Below are 27917 nucleotides of genomic sequence, written 5' to 3'. Positions count from 1 at the left end.
GTATATGCTAAACTGCATATACATGAAGCAAATTAAAAGCTTTGTCTTTTTTGGTAAATGTGTGGGTGTTTCCAGGTACAGTATGTGGACTACGGCCTGGTGGAGAGCATCCCAGTGGTCCATGTGTACCCCAGGCTGCTGTGTGATGACATTCCTCAGCTCTGTATGCCCTGCCAGCTGTACAGCATCAACCCTGTAAGAGTTTGTGTCGGTATATAAAAAAAAATCTTAGTGTATTGCATTTATATTTTTAAATCAATAATTATTAGAATGATCTCCTCTTTGGCTGCTCAGATTGGTGGGAAGTGGCAGCAGGATGCGGTGGCCTTGCTGAGGGAGATGTTGCTGGGCCGCTCTGTGGACATGCAAGTCATGGTAGGATTACGCTCAATACCTCCTTAAGGTGGTTTTGGTAGTCAATGTAGAGTAGTTGGTGACTGTGTGTGTCTGTGTGTTCGTGGTAGGAGCTGCCGACTGACCCAAGGGGACCCCTCAAAGTTATGCTCTTCCTGGACAGGCTGAGCCTCAGCAGGATCCTGTGTCACCACGAACATGCCTCCATTGACCGGACTGTCTCGACACAGGTATGTCGGTTTGTTTCGGTTGCTTTCTGTTTCCCGAGATGAAGCAGTGCTTACCCACAATTCACTCAAGAATATATGTATTTCTCTGCAGGAACATGCAGAGATGTCTCCTGCCCTCCTCCTGGATGATTGGGACATCAACACTGAGGTATTGTAGTTACAATATAAAGATCGGAAAAAGAAACCGAGACAACTCAATTTAACTTACAATAACCATGTCTACAGCGATCATTTAAATCTGATGATCAACATGAATCCTAAAGTGGTGGTGACGTACATCCCATATACTTGTGTTTACCCTAGGGATGTACCGATCCGACTTTTTCAGTCCCGATACCGATGCCAGGGCTTTGTGTATCTGTCGATACCCGATACCGTTGCTGAATTAATAATAAACTGTATACCTTCCACCTTATACCTTCCTTCCACCATATGGAAGAGAGTAAAGGCACCAGACCTTCCTAACTAAACATTACTTTCCTAACTAAGACAAAATAACATTGATGTAATGTATTGAATTCTTATTTATTTGTTATTTAAAAAACTGTGCATTCAAATCAAAAATATAATGTAATCAAACTTCTTAAAATAAATTTAAATAAATAATAATGGGCCACCTTTATATAGGTTTATAATGGCTTATTCTACTGTCAGGAGTACATAGAATATCTCAAAAACATGTTAATGTCATGTTTACTAAAAGCTTTTATTACTAAAGGGTTTGGCTCCACGACATTATACAATAACTTTATATGAAGGAGAATCCATCAAACAGTTACAGAAGCTAAACTATTTGTATTGTACAAACTGCAAAGTAGTAAAATAAACTCGAATGAATACACATACAAACAACTTTAACATTGTTTCCCTTTCAAAACAAAAACGTTGTAAGCTAGTTGTATAAACACTACCTTGGCCACAGGTAAGTTAGGATGTAGTGTGGTTGTAGTGGGTGACTGAACGGAGCTCCGCTGTCAGCCTCCTTCGCTGTTTGAATAACGTTAGTAGGTTGGCGGACGTATTTCAGCGAGGCGAGACATCTTAAATTCAGAGTTTTAATCATTGCTCTGAACCCGTCTCTCTCAACGGTCTGTAGCGTGACCGGAGGTGGATTACGTTCATAATGTTGCTCCGCTGCATGCTTAAAGTGACAGGTCTAACGTTAGCACAGTAACGTTAGCACGGCCGAGTAACGTTGGAGCGACGGGCAACAACAGTGGCTAAATTATGTCCAATTTGTTAGAAACAAAAAACTTGGGAACAACAGACGGCTCCTCTCTTGAGCACACATTGTTCTGGTGTATCTCCGGTCTTTCTTCATCCTCGAGCTAACTTTCTTCTCGGTTCTTGAATGTGCAGTAGCGACCGGAGCCTCTCCTAGCTTAACAGACTGTTATGCTACCTGGCTAGCTAGTCTAGCAGCTGTAATGTTACCCAGCATGCCATTCGGAGGTGTAGCTACATTTGTAAATGTAAAATTATTAGTGTTAAACTGTTTGTCTCAAATTGTTATATGCTATGGTGTTTTATCCTTTTAAAGAGAGTTAGTTGTGGGTTATTAATTGTTGTGTTATGAAGTTACTACCATGAGTGAAAAGGGTACGCAGTTAACAGAGGTCCCTGTGCTGCGACGGAGTGGGAAAAAATGGATCTGTTAATTTTTCCGATCCACCGATCCAGCTATTTTGTCAATATCGGGGCCGATACCCTAGTTTACCCAAATTAAATGATTTAGTTGGGCAAAGCAATTTAGCGGTGAAGGAAGTGGAAAATCTAGCAGCTTAAGACAGATTTATCTTGCAAGCTAAAATCAGAAATGATCTGTTCATTAGGTGGACAGTAACTCAAATACATGAGATGTTCATCTTGCTCTGTGTCTGCTGCATGTCTAAGAAGGCAAGAGTTTTCAACAAGTTGGCAGTAACCACTTGGAGGTTACTGGGCTTTTTTTTTGTTTTGGATACCTCCTGCGTCTAAATGGACAAAAATCTCTTTATGCAGCTGTGTACCAACCAGCAGTCATTGCGAATTATTATATTTTATGAAACATCAGACTGGTAGGTAAAAATGAGCAAGTTATGTGCAGTTTTTATTGATTGATTAAGTCTAATAACAGTTGCCTCTAGTCGACCTTTGGGGTGTCACTTTAGCTAAAATAAGATTTAAGCAGCATGAATAAACCAGTGAAGTAAACCATAAAAGTCAGATGATTCACAAAGTCTCATGTTGTGATCCTTGTCTTTACCAGACATGCACAACGCTGCAGGGTGAGTGATTTTAATGCAGATGCTATGTCTCCAGGGTCTAGAGGACCCAGAGGAGCAGATGCTGGGGCCCTTTATCTACCCAAATCTCCCACAGGAGGGAGAGCAGTTTCAAGTCAGGGTCAAGCACCTGTTGACCCCCAACGAGGTAACTACTAACAACAGAGATAACATTATCTATTTAAAAATGTTATGTACTTACAGTAGTACCAATGAACAAACCAAGTTTGTACTGATGACAGGAAGCTACTGTTAAAATTATTTTAGGGGATAAAACTGAGTCAGTTGAGTAAAGGATAGATGTGTATTGTAAAAATCACTTAAACATGATTGATAGGTCCAACTACATTGTGCCATCTTGTTTAACATTGTAACTGTAGTTCCTTTTGAGCCGTCCAGGGTAATTTTGGAAACTAGAATTTAATAGTTTTGTCAAAATCAGATACTTTGATCAGCTGACAACAAATTGCACATTGCCCTACAACTGCAACTAAAAAGTAGTTTTTATTATTGTTGACTGTCTATAGTCAGTTATTAACTCTTCATAAATGAAACTAAACTGAAGTTTAAACGGTCTGTCCTGCAGCTGTTCCTGTGGCCTTTGGAGGGGGAAGCTGACGTGGAGGTGGATGGAGAGACTCTGGAGGAGGCTCTGGCCAGAATCAATTCAAACCGCCACGGTCTGCAACAACTCACCAACTTCTGTCATGGTAACATTTCACTGTGTTCACTGCCTGTGTTTCCAGGCATGGATGGGGCTGTTCAAAAAATATTTAAGGCTTACCGTAATTCCTCAAATAAAAACCAGGGCCTTTATTTACCTTAACAGCAGAAGGTACCAGACTTTGAATTGAAGCAGGCTTTTGTTAGAGGCAGGCCTTTATTTCTAATTCCATCTGTTTGATAAGTATAATTGTTTAAAATGAAAAGCCATAGTGTTCAAGTGGACAGAGATGATTCATTTTTTAAGAAACATTTGCAAAAATATCACCATATACAACAACAGCCAGAAAGGTTTACGGTAGTTACCATGATATCAGCATTAGGGCTGTCCCGAATACCATTTTTTGTGTACACCTGTAATACTAGGTCACGCACTGATGTACTGAAATGTTTCTGTTGTAAAGAGTAACTCTGAGGTTTTGTTTTGTTGCTTTAACTAGACCACAGCAGACAATCACTGGAGTCGCAGACATTTCTGTGTAGAGTTCAGTAACTTGGAGAGACCTGATTTTATGCTTGTGGTTTCCAGGCAGTCCCTGTTTGGCAGAGTACAGTGATGGGAAGTACTACCGGGCCAAGCTGAGCAAGTTCACCAGCATTGAGCCCCTCATGCTCCTGGTCCAGCACGTCGACTTTGGCTCTGACGACACTCTACCCACCAGCAAGTATGAACTTCACACAGTGCAGGAGTACAGTTTTATTTAAATATCCATATTTAATTATTTTATATACACTCAACAAGACTAAAAGTCCACAGGTCAGTACACAGACTTACAAGTGACTAACATAAAAGTGATTATTGGAGAACTTATTAGAGGTATTTGTTTTCCCATAAATGCACTCGGGAGCTTGAGAATGAAAGAATCTGATGTTCTGTCACTTCCTGTCAGGCTGCGTCAGATGCCGGCTAAACTCCTAAGGTTTCCATCGCGGGCACTCAAGGTCAAGGTCGCTGGCTTCAAGTCTCCGAGCGTGAACAAAGATGGAGACGTGCTGCCCTACAGCCCCGGCTGGAGCGTGAAGGCGGCAATGGAGATGATCGACATGTTACACGGCCACATTACAGCCTCTGTTGTGGTAAGAAACCCAAAACATCACTGTTGTATAAATAAAGAGCAATCATTACGTTTCACTGATTTTCATTTGGATTGGATGATAGTGACCTAAAGGCACCCTATGGAGTAAACAAATGTTATATTTACTTTCTGTCGAACATGCTGACGCACGCTTCTCCTTTCACATCCCATACAACGGCGGCACATGGTCCTTGTCCTATACACCACTCTCTCTCTCTCTCTCTCTCTGTTGCTGCCTGGGAACTTGCAGGGGGGTCTTCCAGCTCTGGCGTTTCATTGTCACTCTATATACTGTGACTGACAAATGCCAATAAACCCACACACACACACACACACACACACACACCCCACAACAGCAGCTGCGCACTGTTATACAGGGCTCCAGACTAACTTTTTTCACTAGGAGCACAGTGGCCCCAACTGAAAATTTTAGGGGCAAAATGAGAAAGTTTAGGGGCACACACCGTAAATCAACATGCTAACCAAATATTCACATATCTACTAATTTCCACTGTATTACTAATAAATACTTTGATAATAGATGCAGAAATTACAATGTGCTGTTTCAAATTCAATGTCACTTTTGAAGATGCAACATAGAAGATAAGCTGACAGCCCCATTGCTGTCATGACAGTAACAAAAAAAAAAAATATATATATATTGTTTATTGTATTTGTATATTATTTTCTAGCCTGTTTTATTTTCTTCATGACAGTTTTTAATTGCTCTTTAATGTTTCATGTAAAGCACTTTGAATTGCGTTGTTGCTGAAAGGTGCTGTAGAAATAAAGTTGCCTTGCCTTACAACCTCAGCCTGTCAGTCAGTCACCAGGGCATAGAAACCACTGTTGTGTCTGGCTGCTCATCTCCGTGTAACGTCAACAGCACCGCGACCGCTTTCGGCTCGCCATTAATATCATATCGCAGCAAACGCGGTCTACGTGAAGTTATGAAAAACTGTAACCACACTTGAAACCACTTTATCGGCATTTCCGTGACTCAAACAAAACTGCAGAGCCGACGTAGTTTGCATCGTGTGTGTGTTTGTGTCAGAGCTCTGCTCTCTGTCAATTTTCAGAGAGGACAGATAAGCTTGCGCTTACGCGCTCTCAGGTACCGAAATTTCAACGTTTAATGTGTAAAAAAGGGGGCAAAATTACTGGTTGCACACTCCAATTTTGGTCGCAGTCTGGAGCCCTGTTTGCGAAGTTTGGTGTTAACTAGCGTGACATGCGGCGATGTTTAGGTTGCCTCGAACATCCATTTCCGGAGCATCAGAGAGAAGCGCACGCATTTCACTGACACCGAAATCCACGTTGCAATACGGTCCAGTCTGCAAAACCTAGTTAATTGAAAGAAGTCAAAGCACCTGCATACGTGGATCTCTATTGCCAACACCCAGTTTATTGTCTCACCTTTGACCTCACAGACCTTTTTGACTTTCCAGTGTCTTACTGCCTCCATGCGCCCCATTTTGTCTGTTCAGGCCCAGGACCCGGAGCTCACCGTGCTGCTGTACAACGAGAAGGAAGAGTTGGTCCATCTGCCTCTGGTGAGCAGCGGACTGGCTGAGTTTGAGTGAAGCGGAGTGGAGACCATCTCCTCAACCCACAGGGTACAGTTCATGTAAGTTTTCAGCTTTATTTCAAAGTGCTTTTTAAAATGTTGCTTCATCTGATCTTAAATGTTATTTTTGAGGCTGATTTGTAAAGCTCAGATTTAAAGTTAAAATGTATAAAACACTTCGCTGCTGTTAAATAAATTCCCCATCTCGTCTTTCTCCAGGTTTACTCACGGATATCCTGTTTTGGTATCTTGATTTCACTCTGTTGTGCTATTTGACTGCCATTTTTAGTTTTTATGTTGCCGTAGTTTTTACATTCAGTAATCCCACAGGGCAGTGATTTATTTTAAGTTTGGCTGTTGTGTTCAAGTGAGCTGTGTTGACTGCACTTTTTCTATTTATTTGAGCCAAGTTAGACAGACTTGCCTGTGTGAAGGTGAAGATTAAAGTCTTCCAATGCTGTCCAACATTTCTGCATTGTTTTCTTTCATTAACTCTTAAAGCTCTTCCCCAATAAGATGTCCAGATCTGAGGCCCGTTCCAGAAAGCAGGTTTAGTGAAAACTCTTGAGTTTGTTAACCCTGAGATGAGGGAAACACTGGGTTTTCTATTTCAGAAAGAGAGGAACCTTAACCTCAGTCAGTTACTATGGTAACGGAGTCTGTGAACCTAACCAGAGGCCTGTACTACGAAGCAGGATTTGGCGTTAACGAGCTAACTTAAGGCTCAACCCAGGATTTTCTGTACTACAAAGGTGGATCAGTTGTTATCGGGTTCAATCGCCGTGGTAACTCATGCTGAACACCTAACCTGGTCGGGAGCAGGTTAAGTTGTTGATCAGAGATCAACCGGTGTAAAAGCACCGCCTACTGACCAATCAATAGGTCGATTGATAACGGCGTCACCGTTCTTAAAGAAGATCAGGCGGAGCTCGGTGCAGAGAGAGGGGGAGAGAGGGGTGCGCTCATAAAAGTTAAAACATTGAGAGACCAACAACCCCGTTAACATGGGTATTTTTATGAAATATAGCCTATATATTTTAATGGGAGGGAATTACATATCTGCTTCTTGAGCCATGTGTCGCCATTGCGCACATCGGTTTGAATTATGTTTTATTTGCTCTAACGATCGCTTCCCACTGCCAAGGTTGCAACTGAAATAATAGGCTAAAGCAACGACAGTTTATGGAAAGCACAAGTGTAATTAGTTTCAGATCTTGGTCCTGACTGATGAGGAAGTGATATTAATAAGCGTTGTGATTTAAACATCTACAGCGTCGGCTATTTATTGATTTTTTTGCCAGCTTTCCTTCCTGTTTTAGGAAGCAGCGACTGGATTGCGTTTTCCCTGTAAAACCGTGTCTGTGTTCTTCATATTTATGGAGAATTATAATTTGCTCTTCTTATATATATATATAACATGCGGCTCTGATAGATATTTGCGATTGGTCGTGGTGCGCAGACACCGCCTCTTTTATGTGAACGCGCGCGCCGCTGGATTGGGAAACCCTGAGTTGACTGAACTAGTTGATAACCAGCGTCGTAGTACAGGTTATGCGGGACCGCGGTTGTTAGGTGAAGCCGGATAACTGAAAGAATCCAGGACATGTTGATCTTGCTTTGTAGTACAGGCCTCTGGTCGGGAGCAGGTTTTCTTCAAGAAACCTCGCTTCTCTCAGTCTCCTCTGACACTGTGTCAAACTGAGAATAAAACCTCTTGTTTCTCTCATTCGAGGGAGGAGACTGTGAGAAACTCATTTCCTCATTCATTCATCCAGTCTGTATCAGGTGCATTTTGTTGTTTGTTATCTGCAGGAATAAAAAAACGTATTGGTTTATGTTAGGCAGATTATAAAAGTTTTTTTCTCAAACATGTTATGTCCTTTTGTTGACGTAACCCTGAGTGAACCTACTCAGAGTTGATTGAACCAACTCATATCAGCTGTTCTGGAACCGAAAACTCAGTTTCCCATCTCAGGGTAAATCAACTCAGATCAGGGTTAGACTCAGTTTGTTAAACCTCCTTCCTGAAACGGACCCCTGCAGTTGCACCTTGACAACAATTGTCAAAACAAAGATTCATGATTCTAAAAACCAAAATACATTTATTTTACAAAAAATATACAGTCAGCTAAGAAAATAAATATGTATTTAATATTTTTACAAATTATAATAGTTGTAAACAAAACACCCAAAACACCTCACTCACCCACCACACACTGTTTCTATACAGCATTTCATTATGCCCAGGCCTTCACTGAAGATGTAAACAATTTGAGTTATTGTTAAAATGTTTAGATTTATAACTGTGAATGAAGTTTGGTGATAGATCAGGAGCCCAAAAATAACATCTTGCAAGACAAACAAAAGATATTCTTTACATCACTGAAACATTAAAGTTGCCATGTGGAGTTTTCTTGCAAACCCAGTTCCTGTTTACAAAACTCGTTAACCTTGAGGTGAATAAATAAAAAAATTAGAATGCGATTTTTTTTAAAAAGGCTCACGACGACTTGAACTCATTCACAGTGTTATCAGCTGGAGCTGCATGTTGAAGAAGGGAGCAACAAAACAAGTGATTCAAATAAGTCCGATTTGGTGGAGACATTTTGCAGTTAGTCTCGGAGAATCCGAGCTGTACCGACTACGTGAGGTTTGCTTTAAGACTTATTTCTACGCCATGTTGTCCACGATGACGTTGCCATCTTTGTCTTTGATCCTGAGCCGCCCGGTGGGGTAGTGGGTTTCCTGCCTGCCGTCGGTGTAGACTGTCTTCACGGTGCCATCTGGATACTCCCTCCTCTTGTAGTCAGCTGTGTGGATCTCCTTCTGGCCGGTGTTGAAGTGGATCTCCTTTGTGCCGTCCCTGAGGGAGGCAGCACACATTCAGTTAGAGCTGTTTTAAGGTGGAAGTAGACGAGACTTTGAAATGGAAACTAAGTTGTGTCGTCATGGAGTAAATACTCAACTTCAATCCGTGAAAGAGCTGCATTAATTACTTTGTCTCATACACGTATAAAACTACATAGGAGCATAGAGTTGGAGTTGTCAATCGACAGAAAAATAGCTGCCAACTATTTTGATAATTTTTTTTTTAGCAAATTCATTTTTCAAGCAATTCAACCTTTTAACTTCATCACTGAGTGTTAGATCAGACTCATTGACATCACAATTGCACTAAGTGCAACTTGAACAGGTTTATCTACAGCTTTATCAATACTAGTTAAGTAGTTTGAGTACATTTTTATTTCCCAACTTGTATATATTTTAAATTATTTGTTATATTCTATCCTATTATTTCAGGTATTTTCTGTATGTGTGCTGTGTGTCTGATCTTTTGCTGCTGCAACACTACAATTTACCTTTTTTTTTTTTGGGATCAATACAAATCTAAATCTGAGTAAATCTCTGCCTGCAGGAAGTCTCAACTGGATAACTGAGGATTCCTCCACACCTGATACGTTTTCACCGTAGACGTTTGGTTGATTTAGAACTCGTAAAAACAGCCGCAGCTCTTCACTTCACGACGACGTTTCATTTACGGGATTGTTCTGGTGCCGCTGGACCCTCACCTTCCTCTTTTTTTGTGTTGGCGTTCTAAACTACGGTCGAATTATTAGTACAATGTTTAACTGCTCCTCAGGTCTCTGACCGCTAGCAACACTACGGGCCTTCCTCATTTCCCAAATTTGTACCTCCATAATCCCCTGGCTTGAGACCCGGAAATCATTCTCAACGCGCCATGTTGAAGGACGTCCCAACTCCCGCAAGGCTCCAGCATCGAGGAGGCTCCTCGGAGGAGTTATAAATCGAGGATACACCGATGTATCCTTTGCGACGTTCTTTTTGCCCGTGGCATGTAAACAAAGAGGCGTGCGAGAGGATAATATCCGCGGCTCCGTGGTTAATCTCACGTTATGGCTCGGGCCGGTCAGATCATACAAATTAACATTCTGATTAATAGCGGGTGGGTGAAATAATACACACCTGATTGGGAAAATGTGAACACATCAGAGCTGCTGTTGGACAGACGGCTTCATTTCAAAAGTGTGTCTGAGAGACGCTCAAGAAACAGCAGCAACTTCAGTAGGACTATTTCAGAAGTAAAAGGTCAAGTTCTGGTTCCTCTGTCAAGTTTAGGTTACACTTTACTTGAAGGTATCTACATAAGAGTGTCACGACACTGTCATGACACATGAACCCTAACCATATACATAACATATCCATACTGAATGACACTTAAAAAGCGTTATGTCATGACTTTATGTTTATGACACGTTCATGACCGTGTCATGTCACTCTTATGTAGATACCTTCAAGTAAAGTGTAACCCAAGTTTATAACTAGCCTACAGTTTGTTTTACTGTAGTCACATTACTGTGCGTATGGAAACATTAACAAGCTGCCTCTCTAATCATTGAACTAAATGGTTAAAAAAAAAAAAAAACACTCATACATTAATGCAATACATCATTTAAAAAGCAACGCAGCCTACAGGGATAAAGGGACAGTGAAATGTCCATATGGGTCTCGACTTAGAGACCCGTAGTGAGGAGCGGAATCCGGGATGCACAAACTGGGAATTGGGATTATGTTTTCTCTTGCACGACTAAAACAACTTCTGAACGTACACACGTTCCACCAAAACAAGTTCCTTCCCGAGGCTATTTTGCAGAGGCACCGTTGCGCCGTCCACCGCCAAGTTAAAGAAATGCCAATAAACCAGAGCACGTTTTTCTCCCATCCTGTTGTGTGGACTAGCCAGACCTTCCTCCGCAGCGCTGTGGAGAGGGGTCCGGCAATGCGAGACTACTTACGGGTTGACTTGTATGATGGTCCCGTCTGTCAGCACGCTCTCCTCCCGGCCGTTGGGGAACAGGTTCTTGACAGTCTGATCTGAGAAGGTGATTTCCTTTCGGCCGTCTGGGAAATGCTTTTCTGGAGCAGAATAAAATGATGTATTAATGTACAGGACAGTGTGCAGATACTTTCCATTTTCCAGGCCATTCTCTCTAAACTCCAGCCCGTCTGGCACCGATAACCATGCAGTGTTTAAAGTCACGTAAATCACCTTTCGCGAAAACTGATCTGCACTTATTTTTATAACTGAAAATTGATTTTGCTGATCATCTGCTCTCACCAGTCTGGTTGTTGGGGAAGTGCAGGACCTCCATGCCATCTGGGTAGGTGATGTGCGTAGTCTGGGCGTCAGCGTAGTAGTAGATCTGAGCACAAGGAGCAGTGCCGCGATAAGAGAGTTACCAGTAGATGAATTCAGAATGGGTAACTTGGTAATATTCAACTGTGAGCTCTCAAGGTACGAAAAGAAAAATCTATTTCACATCACTCTTTGACCTCATGAGATAAAAAAGCAACATGTTCCCTCCCTTATTAGAGGATCTTAAAGTAAGTTGAACTTTCCACATAAACGCCACCCTCCTTACCTTAACAATACAAATTAATAATTCTTTGAAAACCTCAAAATTGCACAGCCTCATTAGAATACGTAAAATGCAGTCTAAGATGGTGTAATCTACTTTCCGAGTAAAAGAAGGTAGATGGTGTGCACATCTAACCCAGCAGGGTGCAGGTGCATAAAAAACTCATTCAAAACAACATACAAATAAACAAGACAACACTAAAAACATGAATAGAAAAAGGTTTCCTGTATGTAATAAACACAACACAATTTATCAGCACTGGAGCAATCTCTAATAAGAAAAAATATACATTACATGTGCAAATTAAGCTGAGTTATTACACATGGAACAAATGAGTTTTTACTCTATTGGTCTTGAACCGGGGTCCTCTAAATCTGCGACCTGAGGGTGGGGTGAATGGGGGGTGGGGGAGGGGTTGTGCTGTCTAATATAGACCGGGCCTTGCGGAGTACTTGCTGGTCAAAGATAGCCATCACCTTGCCAGCCACCTTTACAATATAGCTGAGGTGGTTTTTGTCCCTGATGTTCAGGTTCCCGTACCAAGCAATCATGGCAATAGTCAGAACAGATTCAATAAAGGACTTCTAAAATAAGGACATCATTTTCCTATTTACATTAAAAGTCTAACTTCCTAAGGAAGTACAAACGTCGCTCTCCCTTCTTACAGACCGCATCACAATTGACATCAAACTTCCGGTTTTCATCGATGACAGTTTCCAGATACTTCTACTGTTCAACAAACTCCTCAATGCATTGTAAATTATTCATGAGCTTGCAATATTTAGAGTTTGTGCGTTGCCTCTCGTTTTCCTGTGTTAGTCAAAAGTGTCTGCCACATGAATGTAATGTAACGTAATGTACAGGTCTCACCACTCTCTGGTCGCCTGTGACCTCTTTGGTGTCTCCGTTGAAAAAGGTGACTTTGGCCGACAGTCCGTCTGCTGAAACCTCCTTCTTGGTCCCGTTGGGGAAGACGATGAGACGAGCGCCACCGGCCAGAACCTTCTCTATCTGGAAGTATCACACCCAGCACAGCTCCATCAGCAGCTTATAACGACAAACAATCGCACTGCAATACAACTTTTCACATTGACACCATGCGTTGTTGAAGTCTTTAATAGAGCCCGACTGATCTATCGGCGGGCCGATACTATCGGCCGATAATAACTATCATTAACAAAATGTAGTTAATATCTATATCTAAGAATCTAGTAACTCGGTTATCAGCTCTCCCTCTCCTAACTAGAAACGCTCGCTCTCTCTCTCTCTGAAATGACCTGTGATTGGCCAAAGTCTCCCGTGACGGCTGGGTTTTCTGAAGCCTAAATACAGAGCCAAGAGGAGGTGCAGAAGTGAACAACTTGAACAATATGCTGGAAGCTTATTACAGGCGCCAAAACAACGCTAAAAATAAAGTGCCGGTAGACATAATTCTGAAAATGGCCCCAACAAATACAATGTATTTGTGTTGGAGTAATATTTGCTACAAACTACAGTGCCCAGCTGTTTAATTAATTTTAAATATAATTATTCTGCTTTTATTATAGAAGCTATTCATTTGTAAGCCATATTTAAAGATTTACATCTTCATTGGGAACACATGGGCTGGGGGTAACAGGCAGGCTTGAGAAGTCAAAGTACTGAGAGATGGACTTAACACATTGTTTTTGGTCTTTTTGTGAGATTTGTAGACAAGAAAACGTAACTAATGAAAGCCAATTCCTGCTATTAGGGGTGCATGATATATCGACTCAATATCTTTATCGCGATATCACGTTGCGCAATATTATATCAAAAGTGTGCAATACTTTGTGGAGCACTGCGTCCCGTCCTTTGGCTTAGTTGTTTTCGATTTAGAGCCCGTTTGAGACGCTAGAATGATCATCATTTCATTGGCCAGTTACTGTGCCACGTGCACGTTAGTGCACGTCAGCACACGGGTCCACTGCGTGACAAACCCTATGGAGCGTACCACGTGTGTGCATATTTCGACAGAGTGACTGTGTAAGTGAAGAAATATACAACTAAACTGAACGAATCAGGGAAGCGAAAGAAAAGTTGTATCCTGTTCTCTTTATTTATTGTTTTTATACTGTCCAACCAGTAGAATATGTCCTGTTCTGTAGACATGGTCCTTATTTATTTATTTATTTATTTATTCAGGTTGGACCAGTCCAATAGGACAGTTGAAATAAACCTTGTGTTGTAAGAAAACTTGTTTAATTTGTTATGAATCTATTTTGATGCGTTTTCCCGTAACTTTTGTAATTTTACATAGGTTTAAAAAAATCAAAATTAATATCAATATCGCAATATCAGATTTTGCTAATATCGTGCAACCCTACCTCCTATGCAATTTTCTGAATGTCGAAGACGAGTTTCAGGATTTCATATTCTGTGATGTAAAAATAGCACATCTTTCCACTTTCTCACCTTCCCATCGGGATGTGTGATAACCTCCTGGGCCGATTCTGGCTCTTCTACCTCACTGCTCTTTGGCTCTTTTGGCAGAGAATCTCTTTTCTAGAAAGACAAGATGTCAAAAAAAAACAAAAACATTACAGCGCTCTGAAAGACGGCATGTCGAGGTAGGCTCCAAAAGACCCACAATCCTGAACAGGATACAAAGGTAAAAAAAAAAATAAAAATAAAAAAGAACTGACCAGACTGTCAACGGTCTCTAAACAAGCGGAGGGGTTGTTATACCAGAGAAGAGAGTCTCTTACCGGAGAGCAGTTTGAGTGTTCTTGGTTTGGCAGTCTGTCCTGGCTCTTGCTGGCAGGTGTTGACCTCTCCTCTGTCCTCCTGCCAGGCAACGAGGAGGAAGAGGAGCCGGGCCCTGATGGCCTCCTTAGGCTGCTCTTTATCCCTGCTGACATTTGACACAAAACAGAAAAATAAAAATTCTTCACCATTCTTAACAAATTTAAAAAAAATACAAATAGGGGTGATTCAATCAAACGTGGAGACATCTTTCTAGTGTTTGGGGCCGAGCAGGTTGTGTCTTTTTCGCCGAGAACAGCTGCCTGCTTAGACTGAACACACCACTCTAAAAGCAGTGAGTGTAAACCAAAAACGGTTTCAGTTTCAGGCTGGAAGACCAAAACAATGAGCTGAAAGTTACTGTTAAGCTCCGTAGAGCTGAGGGGAGCTGCACAGTTGGGTAATTTCTGAGGGTTCATCACTACGCACACCACCTTTTACATACAAGTAGTCATATGATAGTTTATATATAGTATATACACTCCCCTAAAGGATTATTAGGAACACCAGTAAGATTTCCCCTTTAATGCAATTATCTAATCAACCAATCACAAAGGCAGCTGCTTCAATGCATTTAAGGGTGTGGTCCAGGTCTAGACAATCTCCTGAACTCCAAACTGAATGTCAGAATGGGAACGAAAGGTGATCTAAGCACCTCTGGGCGTGGCATGGTTGTTGGTGCCAGACGGGCTGGTCTGAGTACTTCACAATCTGCTCAGTTACTGGGATTTTCACACACAACCATTTCTATGGTTTACAAAGAATGGTCTGAAAAAGGAAAAACATCCAGCATGCTGCAGTCCTCGGAGCTAAAATCCGTCATGCCTCTTTACCAGTGGGCAGGCTGGTGGTGGTGGTTTAAGGGTGTGGGGGATGTTTTCTTGGCACACTTTAGGCCCCTTAGTACCAACTGGGCATTGTTTAAAAGCCACAGACTACCTGAGCATTGTTTCTGACCATGTCCATAACTTTATGACCTCCATGTACCCATCCTCTGATGGCTACTTCCAGCAGGATAACGCACCATGTCACAAAGCTCAAATCATTTCAAATTGGTTTCTTGAACATGACAATGAGTTCACTGTACTAAAATGGCCCCCACAGTCACCAGATCTCAACCCAATAGAACATGTTTGGGACGTGGTGGAACAGGAGCTTCGTGCCCTGGATGGGATGATCCCACAAATCTCCATCAACTGCAGGATGCTATCCTATCGATATGGGCCAACATTTCTAAAGAATGCTTCCAGCACCTTGTTGAATCAATGCCACGAAGAATTAAGGCAGTTCTGAAGGCAAAAGGGGGGTCAAACACGGTATTACTAGGGTGTTCCTAATAATCCTTTAGGGGAGTGTATATTTATATATATATTTCCATCAACAACCAAAAAAAGAATATGGAGTTACAGGTCTGCAAAAACCTGTAACTACAAAGCCCATGTTCCAGAAATCTTTTTCTATGTTACTGTGAATAGAAACTCTTCACCATACCTGTAACAACCTGACTGCTCTCCCTTCTAGTGGCTGCAGCAGTGCTGCTTTGTGGAGGGCTGTTGTTCCTTCCTCTAGAGTCAAGAGGACTCTAAAAAGACAGACAGACAGACAGACAGACAGATGCCAAGATGAGGGAAAGAAGCTGAAGAGATAATCACTGATGAAAGATTTGAGGACTGTGTGAAGATAAATCATAAACACCATTTCTCCCACATTGTCTTGGTCAGACAGATTTAAAATATTTAATTAAATTTAAGTCTAAATCAAGAATTTGTTTTTTATTAACATTACATTCCAGAGAACATGAATACGGTACAACCAATAAGAAATGGTTTAAAACATGCTTACGGCAAATTTCACTCCTTTGGTCACAGAGGACACATTATTCTCAAACATTTTGGGGCCGTCTTTCGTTTCTTTGTCCTTCTCTGCGTTGACGGGGTTTTTCTTCCAGGTGCTGAGGCGAAGCTTTTCCAACATACGGATCTTAAATTAAAAAGGAGAGAGTATACTTAACACATTTTAAATAAAGAAAAACGCACAACAAGGCTGCAACTACAACCGAATGCACATAACGAGAGTTTTATTATTCAAAGACTCAAAGATTATTAAACTATTACACTCTCACTTTAGCTACAAACATTCAGCAAAGATAACTTTTTTGTAAAACAATATTTCATGGATATCTTTCTCTATGATACAGGGGGGCCCGCTTTACACCTGGTATTAAAATGTGATCTGGATGAGATCCAACGAATGGGTCCTTGTATTTACGCTGCTTATTCCAGCGTGTTCCGGTTATCTTCAGTGTGGCTGCATTGTGATCAAATCTCAATTTGTTAGCGGGGCTGGCGGGCAGGCAGAAGACTTTCAGCTGCATATACAACTCGTACTTCTACGGGCTTGCTTACACTAGCAAGAAGAGAAGTAGGGCGACCTTTCAACTTGTGTTAAGAATGTGGTAATGCTGTATGGACTGCATTTACACCTGGTTCAGATCTGATCGCAATGCCAGCCAGACCACCTCCGGATGCGGTCTGACGTTTCCGCATTTACACCTGGCATTAACTTGTGTTTCTCCTTTACCGATAACAATATCCAGATATTTCAATGCCAGTAATAGGGTCAAAGGTCAGGTGGGTACCTCATCCCGGAGAGAACTGTTCTCCTGGCTGAGGGAGTCGATCTGCTGCCGCAGCCGGCTGTTTGTGGAGGCCCAGCGACTCTCCCTCCCCCTCAGCTCCTCCTGCAGGGAGCTCAGCTGCTGCTTCAACACCTGGCACGGAGGACAAGGACGGATTACAGCAGAGTTCCACCCATTTCACCCATAATACAGTATCTTCTTCTTGTGCTGCTGAACGGGTTAGTTGTTATTTGATCATTTTAAAAAGCAAAACCATACATTTTGAATAAGGGAAAAAGTTCAGTTGCTTGTGAAAGTGAAACATACTTTTCTAGATCTACAAACGTAGCACTCACTCTTAAATCTGTGATGCGACTGCAGTGTAAAATGGGTCAATGAGTGGAAACTTATCATTAGCCTAAATCATTTTATGTGAACTGTAACCATGGTCCAACATTAACTTTTATGTCCATCAGCTAAATGGCTAGTGAATGTTCAATTTTTACAGGCCACTCAATACATTACCATTGTTTCTTGGCTGGTGAAAGAAGCAAATCTACCAGCCACTTGCATATTTTACCAGCATTTGGCTAGTAGATAGTGCTGATTTTGGACCCTGACTGCAACTAAACAATGTTCATGCTCATATTGCTCATATTATGCTCATTTTCAGGTTCATAATTGTATTTAGAGGTTGTACCAAAATAGGTTTACGTGGTTTAATTGTCAAAAAACACCATATTTTTGTTGTACTGCACATTGCTGCAGCTCCTCTTTTCACCCTGTGTGTTGAGCTCTCTGTTTTAGCTACAGAGTGAGGCATCTCACTTCTGTTCCATCTTTGTTGGGAGTCGCACATGCGCATTAGCTAGGTAAGGACTACTAGCTAGTCAGAAGCAGAGTATGAGGGCGTGCCACGTTTGTCACAGAAGTAAAGGCTGGACTACAATAGGGCTGTTTGGAGCAGTTTGTGAACAACTGAAACCTCCTCGGAAGTTTGATGTTTTTTTCTGTTGGAGATGGTAAGTGCCTTTGGGGTGGACTTTGGGCTTTTTCACTCAACCTATAACATGCACAAAAAAATATATATATAACCCAATAGAGGAAAGGGAAAAAGCCAAAAAGCATAATATAAGCACTTTAAAATTCTGGCTTATGCCAATACCTGGTAGCAATGCTATATAATATGAACTTTATTTTGGTGTGACAGTCAAAGACTTATCAAAGACAGTCACTACTGCGTGTCTTTATGTTGTTAGTTTAATTCACCAATTTGATTTCTCCCATCTCTATCTTAAACCTGTAATAACTTATTTTGGCCACTGGTGGGCAGCAGAAAGAAGCCGTTAACAGAACAATGACATCACTACTTTTTTAATTCATATCACAAACAGTTGCCTATTTACACAAACAGCAGACGCAGCAGCAACGTTAGTATTTTTTTGAAGTTTGTAACGAATGTGCATGTGAAGTATACAAAAGTCAACTTAACTATCTTGAGACCTCACCTGGATTTCCTCTCGCTCCTTCTTGTCGGGCATGGCTCTGGCGGCCGACGCATGTTTCTCAAACAGTTTGCGCTCCTTATGCAACTTCCTGTTCTCCTCTTTCTTATACTCTTCAAACTTGGCCAGCTCCTCTGCTTTTATCTGTTCAAACTCCAATCGCTCTTTCCTACAAAAACAACAACAAAGTAGACATAAATCACACAGACAAGCAGATGGGAGGAAAGAAAGAAAATGTATAAAATAAAAAGGAAAATACAGAAAAACTGAATAGCAAATCAAAAGAACCCTTTGTTTTGGAAGGTAATTTACAAGGTAAACATCAGATGAAAATATCACCTGAGATTTTCCTGGTTTTTCTCGTTCTCCTGTCTGAGTTTGGTGACGGCAGCATTCTCCTTTTTAAATCTCTCGATCTCAATCTCCAGCTCAACCAGTCTCTCCCTCAGCTGTCTGGACTGAACCTGCTGGCCTGGGGACAAGGACACACACAAAATGAAAATAATACCCACTGTTGAAGATCTAATTGAATATCTAAACCTTAAAGGCTGTTTTATGTTCTGCGGAGGATCCACGCAGAGCTTTCGCCGTAGCCTACGTAAGTGGCCTGATGTTTATACTTGTGCGCTGGTGTGTGCGTCGAGCCGGCATGTGTGTGTGTGGGGAGTGGGTGATAGAGCGAGGGAGAAGTGAGAGAATGACGGCGATTAGCTTCGGAGCGAGTACCGACTCGAGTCATGGTGAGAGAAACAAAGTGTCTCCCCTGTTTTCTGACCACGGTGAGACATCTTTAGCAGGAAAAGTTAACCCTCTTCTTGATTTCATGTTGTTTATGGCAGGGATCTTCAACAGGGGCTCCGGGACCCATAGGGGGTCCTCAGAGTCATTGCAGGGGGGCCTCCAAATTATTGTTAATTTTTAAGTTAAAAAACAAAAAACAAAAAATGTAAAAGTCTTAATATGATTCCAACATATTTTTAGCTAATATAAATCCCCACTGATGATAGGCTTACTGGCCTATAGGTAATGTAATCACTAAGGTAACCATCAACAGATACAGTTAATCCCAAAGTATTGACTGTTCCACATCATGATTTATAAAATAATTCATAAAATCATGCCGACAATTATTAGGCTATTTGAATAGCTTGAATAGCTTAGTATTCTATGCAAAAAAAAAATTATCTATAAAGGCTTTAGGCTGCCCTAAATATACAACTTAATTTTATACAATATAGTAGTAGGGGGTCCCTGATCCGTTTTGGTTTCAGTTAAGGGGTCCTTGGCTTAAAAAACGTTGAAGACCCCTGGTTTATGGAGAAGGAGAACCAGGAAATGAGTCAGGGGAACGTCAACGCTACCAGGCCACGGCCGAGCGACGTGTGGTTACATTTTTCGAGAGGTGCAGGTCAGGCTATGGCGTAGGGTCTGGCGTAGACGCAGAGGGGTCTGCGGGGGTACGCCGTCAATTCGACGCAGAAGCATAAAATGGCCTTAACTCTGTGCCTATGTGACCAAAATTACCCTTAAAACTAATACTGCTGATCTGTGACCATCTCTAGAGATGCAACAATATGGAATTTCAGGGCTGATAATTCTGTTCTGTTCAGGGCTGATAATCAGTTTTTTTGTGCTTGATGCGGATACGATGAACGATAATATTAATCTTACATATGCAAAAATGTGAATAAAGAATATATTAATTTATTGTAGACTTGTTTGTTATGACCTTTCTTGACACGTTTCCTTCTTTTAGACAAGCATGTATAGGCTACAGAAGCCATTAGAATAACTTACCTGTTGGACTAATTTATGGTTACCACAGACTAAACATATCATCATGCATTAAATGCCAATCAAATCAAAAAAAAAATGTGCCTCCTGTGTGACCTGAGAGGCCCTGTAAATAGTGAGAATTCCACCAGTGTTTGTCTCACCTGTCACCTCCTCTGCTTTTTTGGACTCAGGCGCAACAGAAGCAGCAGCAGGAAGAGCAGGAGGGAGAGGTGCATTCTGGACCTTTGGCTTCAACGAGGGGAACAACCTCGTCATGAGCTGGGAGGCAGGAGGAAGAGGAGGATCTGGCTCCTGAACAACTTTGCTCACGGCCACCTTCCTCAACAGAGTCTGCACGGGTGGTGAGATCCCATTGGCTGTTGCCTTGGAAACTGGACTAACTCCTCTGCGTTCATTGGTTGTGCCGACGGCAGTCTCCTCCAGGTCGTTCCACGTGTCATCGTCGTCGAACACGACTCGCCCCTGCTGCCCGTCTTTGTCCTCTATCAGAGTGGACTCGTCGGCATTGCTGAGGATGCTGTCATCATCGACTCCGGTCACATCAGCAGCCGAATCCCTGCAACTGTCCTCGTCCTGATACGACCGCTTGTCGTACGGCGGGTTGGACTGGGCGGGAAAGCAAAGGGTGCTGGGAAACGAAGGTGGTTTGGCTGCTACTTCCTGGTCTTCAAATTCTGAGCCGCCACTGAATGAAACGTCAGAGTTTGCGTGCTTGTCTTCTCTCTCACCGTCCAGTTCCTCCTTATCCTCGACGCGTACTTTGTTCTTGAGGGCATCGTCTCTAGTCTTTACCACAAATGCATCAGAGTTCGTGGAACTGCTTTTACATGCCAAAGCACAACTACTGCCAACACTGCTGCACCTCTGATGTGCACCGCTGGGTGCTGACTTGATGGGGGTGGAGGAGAGCCGCCGCGGGTGGAGGCCCCTGTGTTGCTGGTCCATCTGAAGAACCTGCAGAACAGAGTCGTTGAAATTAGGGCAATATATCGATGTTATATCGATATCACGATATGAGACTAGATATTGTCTTAGATTTTGGATATCGTAATATGGTAAGTGTGGTCTTTCCCTGGTTTTACAAGCTGCATTACAGTAAAGTGATGTCATTCTCTGAACTCACCAGACTGTTCTAGCTGTTCTATTATTTACCTTTACCCAACAAGTCATTAAATCATTTCTGGAGGTATTTGGTCAAGAATATCGTGATATTTGATTTTCTCTATATCGCCCAGCCCTAGTCAAATCACACGGCTTTACCCCCCCCCCCCCCCCACCCCTCCACCTTGCCCCCTCCTCCTCAATAGTTACAGGAAAAAGCTCATTGTGGGACTGGCTCTAGTGGCTGTAATTCTGCACCAAGGCTGAATTTTGGGAAAGAGACTTCAGATACAGTATTAGGGGACCACTAAGGTCTATATAAAAGAGACTTCAGATACAGTATTAGGGGACCACTGAGGCCTATATAAAAGCATCCAAAGAGCACCATGTCATGGGACCTTTAAACTATAATAATGAATGTTTGGCCACTTGGGGGCAGTGAAAGCAAGCTGTACAACACAACAACACAGATGTGAGTGGGGTTTTAGAGCTTTTTAACCAAAAACAGCTGCCTGCTGCAACCTATACTGATGAGCGGTGCGAGTGAATTGAAACAGTAAACCAAAAACAAGGAGCTGAAAGATGCCATTAAGCTCGGTATAAAAATGTTGATCATTATGGTAGAGAAAATGTAACAGACAAGACATCCAAGACATTTCATGCAATCTGAAAAAAAAGTGTCAAATGAAGCATCAGGCTACATTTGGAAATAACTACAGTGTAAGAGCAGGAATTCACAAGTAATCTAAGAATATGTCCCGGACTTAAAACAGAGCAAGTGAGATCACTACTGAGTTGAAGAAAGCACCTTCATGACAAAGGAGGAGTTGGACGAGAAGGACAGCTCCTCTGCCGCTTGCTCCAGCAGCTCAAACTCTCCCAGCTCCATGCTTTCCAACTGCCGGTCACAATCCCAGCGCTGGAGCTTCTCCTGGAAAGACAACTCAAAGGACTCCTGTGGAACGCCGTCTTCCGCTTCTGACCCCGTTCTTCCTTTTGCTGATTCCACCCTTAAACCACTACTTGTCTCTCTGGCTGCATCATTTCCAGCCTTCCCTGGCCCTCTCAACATGCCCACCTGTTTGGTTACAGGGTTTGGCTGTGCGTTGTGACCAGGGTTCCTCACAGCCTGAGCTGACAGACCTACTTTCCTAATATTTTGCTCCTTTACTTGCCCCAATTGATGTCTTTTGGTTGGTCTACCCTCTGGGTCAGTTTGAATAGACTCTGGTCCTTCTGTGTTCAGTCTCTGATGACTACCCAAAAGCCTCCTCCCAGCTACCTTGCTCTCAATTCTGATGTCCCGAGGTGGCGAACTGATACCTCTTACTCGGTTTTCCTTGTTGAGTGTGGCGGTTTTACGCTGGACAGGAAGCCGCTGGACGCCATTTGTGCCACCTTTCTGGATAGCTACAGGATCGGAGTTGCTGCGGGAGATTACTCTGGCCTGGAGTTGTGGTTTGGGGTCCTTCTTCACCTCCAACTTTGGTAACGGGGCTTTGCGTTTGTTGGTAAATCTTGAGAGGCCCTCGCCTCGCTTTAGAAATGCCTTCTTGGGAGGGGCTTGTACAGCTTCAGCTCCATCTTGGCTCTGTTGAGGTGAGGAGACACAATGTTAATGTAATGTGAATTTTAATGTTTGTTGCAAACAAACTTGGTACTGTAGCAACTCTAAAGCCTAAGATGTCAATAGCACAGTCAGTATGGACTGAGATGGTCACCCACAGTCTGCAACAAATCAAAATGTATGGCTCATAATTAAATGATCTGAAGAACTTTGCTTACAAACCTCTCCTGAGTTTCAGAACAATGTCCACTCTGTTTTAGTACTGACTGAGGATTTACTTTTTCCTGTTCGTAAAGAGACCCTTGTTATATTCTCTGACCTTCTGTTGCCGGACAGACCTCAGCCTCTGTTCCTCAAGCATCAGCTGCTCCTCCAACAACTCCTCAAACGTCTTCTTCTGACCCCCGATACTCAGCTTTACAGGTCTGAAGAGGGGCGCACAGACACAAGGCAAGAGTATGCATACAGAAACGAACACTCATAGAAAACAGTAAAAAAAACAGTTTCTGCTGTATGAATGGCTTGGCTTATCTCTGCCTGACAGTGTAATTTCAATACAATATTGGAATATAGGTTTTGCCTGTCATGGAAGACTTTATCTTCTTCTCTGCTGTGTTCTTCAGTCAAAGCCACACCATCACTTGGCCTTAACGTGTCATCATGCTCATGAAAATGGCTAGTATCAACACTCGGTTCCTGATCATCTTCTCGGGAGTTCCACGTGCCTATAGAAAACACACACTGTTAGAATTTTATCCTGAAGTGATTTATCTCCACAATCATGTCAACAATCAAATGAAAGTAAGGGCCGCTGGCTGCTATACTCAAAATGCAAATACAGCTTTAAGCTTAAAAAACATTTCCTCACCCTTTTCCTTATCATCCACCTCCTGATAATCTTGACCTCTTGGTTCCCGCTCCTGACTCTGTGCAGGTGAGGGATCTTGTTCCTGCCGGAGGCCACAGGTGGAGCCCTGTGGGTCCTCACGGCAGTTTATGGTGGGGCTGTGACAGGCTCCCTGGAGTGAGTAATCTGCTTCAGACAGCGCTGAACTTTCTGTGTCATCTGCAAGATAAATTACAGTCACTTAGGGGCGGCAGTAGCTCAGTTAGTGGGACTTGGCTTGGGTCCCTCACGGACTAAATAAGTAGCGTGGGCTGGTAGATGAAGAGGTGTATTTTCACCTCCTAGGGCAAGACACAGAACCCCTAGTCTGGATTAGGGGTGCATGATATATTGACTCAATATCGTTATTGTGATATCACGTTGCGCAATATTATATCAAAAGTGTCGCAATAATTATGCAACATTTTGTTTATTTTGTGGAGCGCTGCGTCCCGTCCGTTGGCTGTGTGGCTTAGTTGGGTTCGATTTAGAGCCCGCTTGAAACGCTGTAATGATCATCATTTCATTGGCCAGTTACCGTGCCACTTGCACAGGGTGACAGTGTAAGGGAAGAAATATACAACTAAACGGAATGAATCAGAGAGGCGAAAGAAAAGTTGTGTCCTGTTCTCTTTATTTATTTATTTTATACTGTGCAACCAGTAAAACATGTCCTGTTCTGTAGACATGGTCGTTTATTGATGTTGTACCAGTCCAATATGACTGAAATGAACCTTGTGTTAGATTTGTTATGAATCTATTTTGATGCGTTTTCCCATAACTTTTGTAATTTTACATGTTTAAAAATATCAAAGTTAATATTGATATCCCAATATTCATAATTGATATTGCAATATCACATTTTGTCAATATCGTGCAACCCTAGTATGGATCAACAGAAGTACGTTTTCAGGATAATTGCCTGACATCCGGCATGTGGCTCACGCCGGATGTCAGCCCTGCTGGGTTCTTTCAGTGAATGATTGTAAAAATTCTCAAAGAATATGTATATGCAGCATTTACTGTATCTAAATGGAACGTTTAGGGACCGATTGGAGAGGACTGCTGTGGATGAGTACACACGGTGACACACTGGTAAGAGCAAATTACGTTTAACCATGTATCCAGCTAATTTAAATAGCTCACCTTACTGTTTTGTGTGAACAGTTAACTTCATATAATATTATATGTGGCGAGAAATCCAAAACAAGTTCCTTACCAAGACTATTTTGCAGAGTCACCACAGCTGCGTCATGAGCTCAGCGCCGCCCTCAACTATTGTGATTGGTTTAAAGAGATGCAAACAACCCAGAGCATTATTTCCCCCTATCCTAGAATGTCTGTGTGGAGTAGCCAGACCTTACTTCACACATTAAAAGCTACGACTAAGTGGGGGGGGAATCAGGGAAAATACATATACTCTTTCCAACCTACATATTTTATATCATAAGTGAAGCAAATCATCACATTTGCAGTGATTCTGGTCATTTTGTCTTTTTTACCTCCTCCGCACTGCTGAGGGCCATTCATCATTCCCAGCAGCCTCTGCTGCTCCTGCTGGAGGCGAAGCAGCTCCTCCAGCTGATTGGCTTTCAGCTGCTCCTGCATGTGCTGCTGCCATTTCCTCAACTACACAAACACACAATATTATATCTTAATTAGCCAGATCGCTAAGCAACTCTTATCCACATGGTCTCAGTGTTTTTCAGTAGGCATAAATGCATTTCACCTAAACACTTGGCTTTATATTAACTCACTGGTCAAAGTGTGTATTAAACCTGTGACATCACACACTGACACTAATCCCCCTACACTAAGTGCTTTCCAAGAATGTATTTGTTGCTGCTGTTTGTGTGTGTGTGTGTGGTGTGTGTGTGTGTGTGTGTGTGTGTGTGTGTGTGTGTGTGTGTGTGTGTGTGTAGTATGTATACTGATAAGTTAACATAATAAAAGTACTGACTGACTTGCATGCACACACTCCCGTCACTATTTGAGATCTTCTCGACATAAATAGCCTTCAAGGAAAAATACTAATTATAGCACGGAGAGTCAAAGAGTGTGTCTGGTCTGTGTGTGATGGAGGTGGGGGTGATAAGTACAGGAAAGAGGGATATAATCATTATTTAAGTCCACACAAAATGCAGGACATCAACAGATGGGTTGCTGCAGACCCATTTCCATTTGGTTTAATTTGACGAGCTGTTAAAACTGTGTACATCAAAATAAGGTGTTCAATCAGCCTCAGTATTATCAGATCTATTAGTATCAAAAGATGATATCACAATATATGTTTAAGTATGGAAAATCAGCACTTAAATTGTTAAGCAGATGTCCATCTCATCAGATTGCATGGTAGTGGGAAGAGCATTCAATTTTGGCTGCCATGGTCAGGTGTTTCAGATATTATTCTGGTAGAAATCTGATTCATAAAATTCTTTGTAATGTTAACTTTGACAACCAGATTGGGCATCCTGATTAAGAATATCAAACACTCATTATATTAATACCGTGACCGGCAATTAATATGTTTTCCAGCCTTGAGCAGAAACAATATCAACTGTATGAGACACCATATTCTGAAAATGCAATGTCCTTACCTGTTCTAGCTTCATCCTTAGGGGCAGATCCTGGGATTTGCTTGCCATCTCATCCAAACTGTCCAACTCTCCATTTGAATTTCCGTTCACTGGCCAGTCAGTCCCAGCCCTTTCACCTCCAGGTGCAAATCCATTCAAACCGAGGCAGCTGCTGTCTGCTGAGGCGGGCAGAGGGGCGAAATCGGAGGTAAATGAGTCGTCTGGCTTCAGGGAAGGGGATCCCACGGCAGACATGTGCCGTAAGGAGCCAACCAAATCCGGACAGGGGCTAAGGATCACCCCGGCTCTGGTGCTACTTGGCATCCACCGGGCCAAGAAATCTGCCTGGGAGTACTGAAGCCCGGCTGGAGATGACATGATAGCCCAGTGTCTCAGGCAGGGCTCGCTAATCAGGGATTTGAACGACAGATTATGGTAACAGGTTAAGTGTTAATCACACCGCGAATACACATCGTACAACACGCTCTAGATGATGCCAAGATCCAATAAACTATTTATAAGATAGTAACCGGTTTACGTTTAAACGACATTAGCTATTTAATAAGTATCTAGCTTCCGGTTAAACGTTACACCGTGACGTTAGCTAGCATATCAAGACGGCACAGTGTCTGTTTTAACGTTAAAGTAAAATGACTGTTTGTTTGGTTAGCAACGGCGAACTAAACCACAGCGGTTAATGAAAACGGAGTGGCTAAATCACTGACAGCGTGACAACATTCATGGCCTGCATCACTTAATTTAGCTTATAGTTTAATGGTGCTTTTTGTACGTTTAAATCCATTTTCGGTGCATTTAAAAAGTTTCCCTGGTGATTAGCAGGCTACGTTTTACTTGAGATTCAAACGTGTTTTACACATATTACACCGTAGTGGCGAGACAGAGAATCTAGCAACATTAAAAAGGTCAAAACACATGTGATTTACCTTTAACATAGGAGAAACTCGGTGTGAAAACGTTCGTCATAGAAACATAACAGACAGAAGTTTGAAGCCTGCCGCCATATCAAAACAAAGCCCGCGAGAGTAAAAAAAAAACGACAACGACAACTCTGTTGTTGTATTATGGGTAATGTAGTTTAACTGTGTTTTTTTATCGCCGTAAGTTAGTTGATTTATTTGTGTTTTGGTTTCATATTTACGACTAAGTTTGTTAAACTATGTATCAACTACACGTTTTAAAACTATATACATTTTAATTTGTGTCGAATACAATTTTTTGAAAAACTAGCTTCGAATTATATCCGGTTTAACCGAGCGTCGCAAAAATATTTCACAATAAATGTTATAGAGAGAATAAAGCCTGGCGTACCGTTGATTTTCTATTTTTTATACTGACGTTTGCAGATATTTTACGTTATATTATATTTAAACTTCTTTACTTTTATAAAAACAAATAAAATAAGTGATTCGGATGAACTATTTTATATGTCAAC

At 42.0% G+C, this 27917-nt stretch overlaps 2 protein-coding genes across 5 annotated transcripts in view; one reads left to right on the top strand and one right to left on the bottom strand.

Annotated features, from left to right (window-relative positions):
* The window catches only part of rnf17 (ring finger protein 17), a 46946-nt gene extending 40265 nt beyond the window's left edge, over window positions 1–6681 (top strand). The window contains exons 29-38 of the mRNA XM_028591225.1: window positions 76–195; window positions 295–375; window positions 465–584; window positions 676–732; window positions 2886–2996; window positions 3435–3558; window positions 4101–4236; window positions 4462–4648; window positions 6135–6274; window positions 6434–6681. Of these exons, the coding sequence (XP_028447026.1) occupies window positions 76–195; window positions 295–375; window positions 465–584; window positions 676–732; window positions 2886–2996; window positions 3435–3558; window positions 4101–4236; window positions 4462–4648; window positions 6135–6230 (1032 nt within the window). The 3' untranslated portion in view covers window positions 6231–6274; window positions 6434–6681. The remainder of the gene's footprint in view (window positions 1–75; window positions 196–294; window positions 376–464; window positions 585–675; window positions 733–2885; window positions 2997–3434; window positions 3559–4100; window positions 4237–4461; window positions 4649–6134; window positions 6275–6433) is intronic.
* A 1662-nt stretch (window positions 6682–8343) lies between these two features.
* cpap (centrosome assembly and centriole elongation protein) lies at window positions 8344–27718 on the bottom strand. 4 transcript variants are annotated; one of them, XM_028591817.1, is made up of 19 exons: window positions 27409–27718; window positions 26486–26870; window positions 25391–25517; window positions 23871–24068; window positions 23583–23727; window positions 23322–23427; window positions 22244–23026; window positions 20475–21288; window positions 18877–19009; window positions 18541–18706; window positions 17054–17185; window positions 16258–16395; window positions 15907–15997; window positions 14379–14524; window positions 14086–14175; window positions 12523–12663; window positions 11352–11436; window positions 11029–11149; window positions 8344–9077 (listed from the first exon to the last, which is right to left on the bottom strand). In XM_028591817.1, the coding sequence occupies exons 2-19, from the start codon at window positions 26840–26842 to the stop codon at window positions 8885–8887; spliced, it is 3966 nt and encodes a 1321-aa protein (XP_028447618.1). In that variant the 5' UTR covers window positions 26843–26870; window positions 27409–27718; the 3' UTR covers window positions 8344–8884. The 4 variants fall into 4 exon arrangements, with proteins under 4 accessions (XP_028447618.1, XP_028447619.1, XP_028447620.1 ...); XM_028591818.1 differs by having other exon boundaries at window positions 14379–14521; XM_028591819.1 differs by having other exon boundaries at window positions 26486–26643.
* Between the last annotated feature and the right edge of the window lie 199 nt (window positions 27719–27917).

Source organism: Perca flavescens, chromosome 11 (assembly GCF_004354835.1).
Source record: "Perca flavescens isolate YP-PL-M2 chromosome 11, PFLA_1.0, whole genome shotgun sequence".
Lineage (NCBI taxonomy): Eukaryota > Metazoa > Chordata > Actinopteri > Perciformes > Percidae > Perca > Perca flavescens.
This window is presented reverse-complemented; position numbering and strand designations above follow the sequence as displayed.

Bases quoted from the DNA above. Each gene is read 5' to 3' on its own strand.
- cpap (XM_028591817.1), bottom strand. From the start codon at position 26,842: ATGTCATCTCCAGCCGGGCTTCAGTACTCCCAGGCAGATTTCTTGGCC. The intron at 19,010-20,474 runs GTGAGACAAACA...CCTTGTCCCCAG, and splicing joins AAAAGCAGAGGAGGTGACAG to GCCAGCAGGTTCAGTCCAGA. The intron at 17,186-18,540 runs GTGAGGTCTCAA...CCTCCGTGCCAG, and splicing joins AGGAGCGAGAGGAAATCCAG to GTGTTGAAGCAGCAGCTGAG.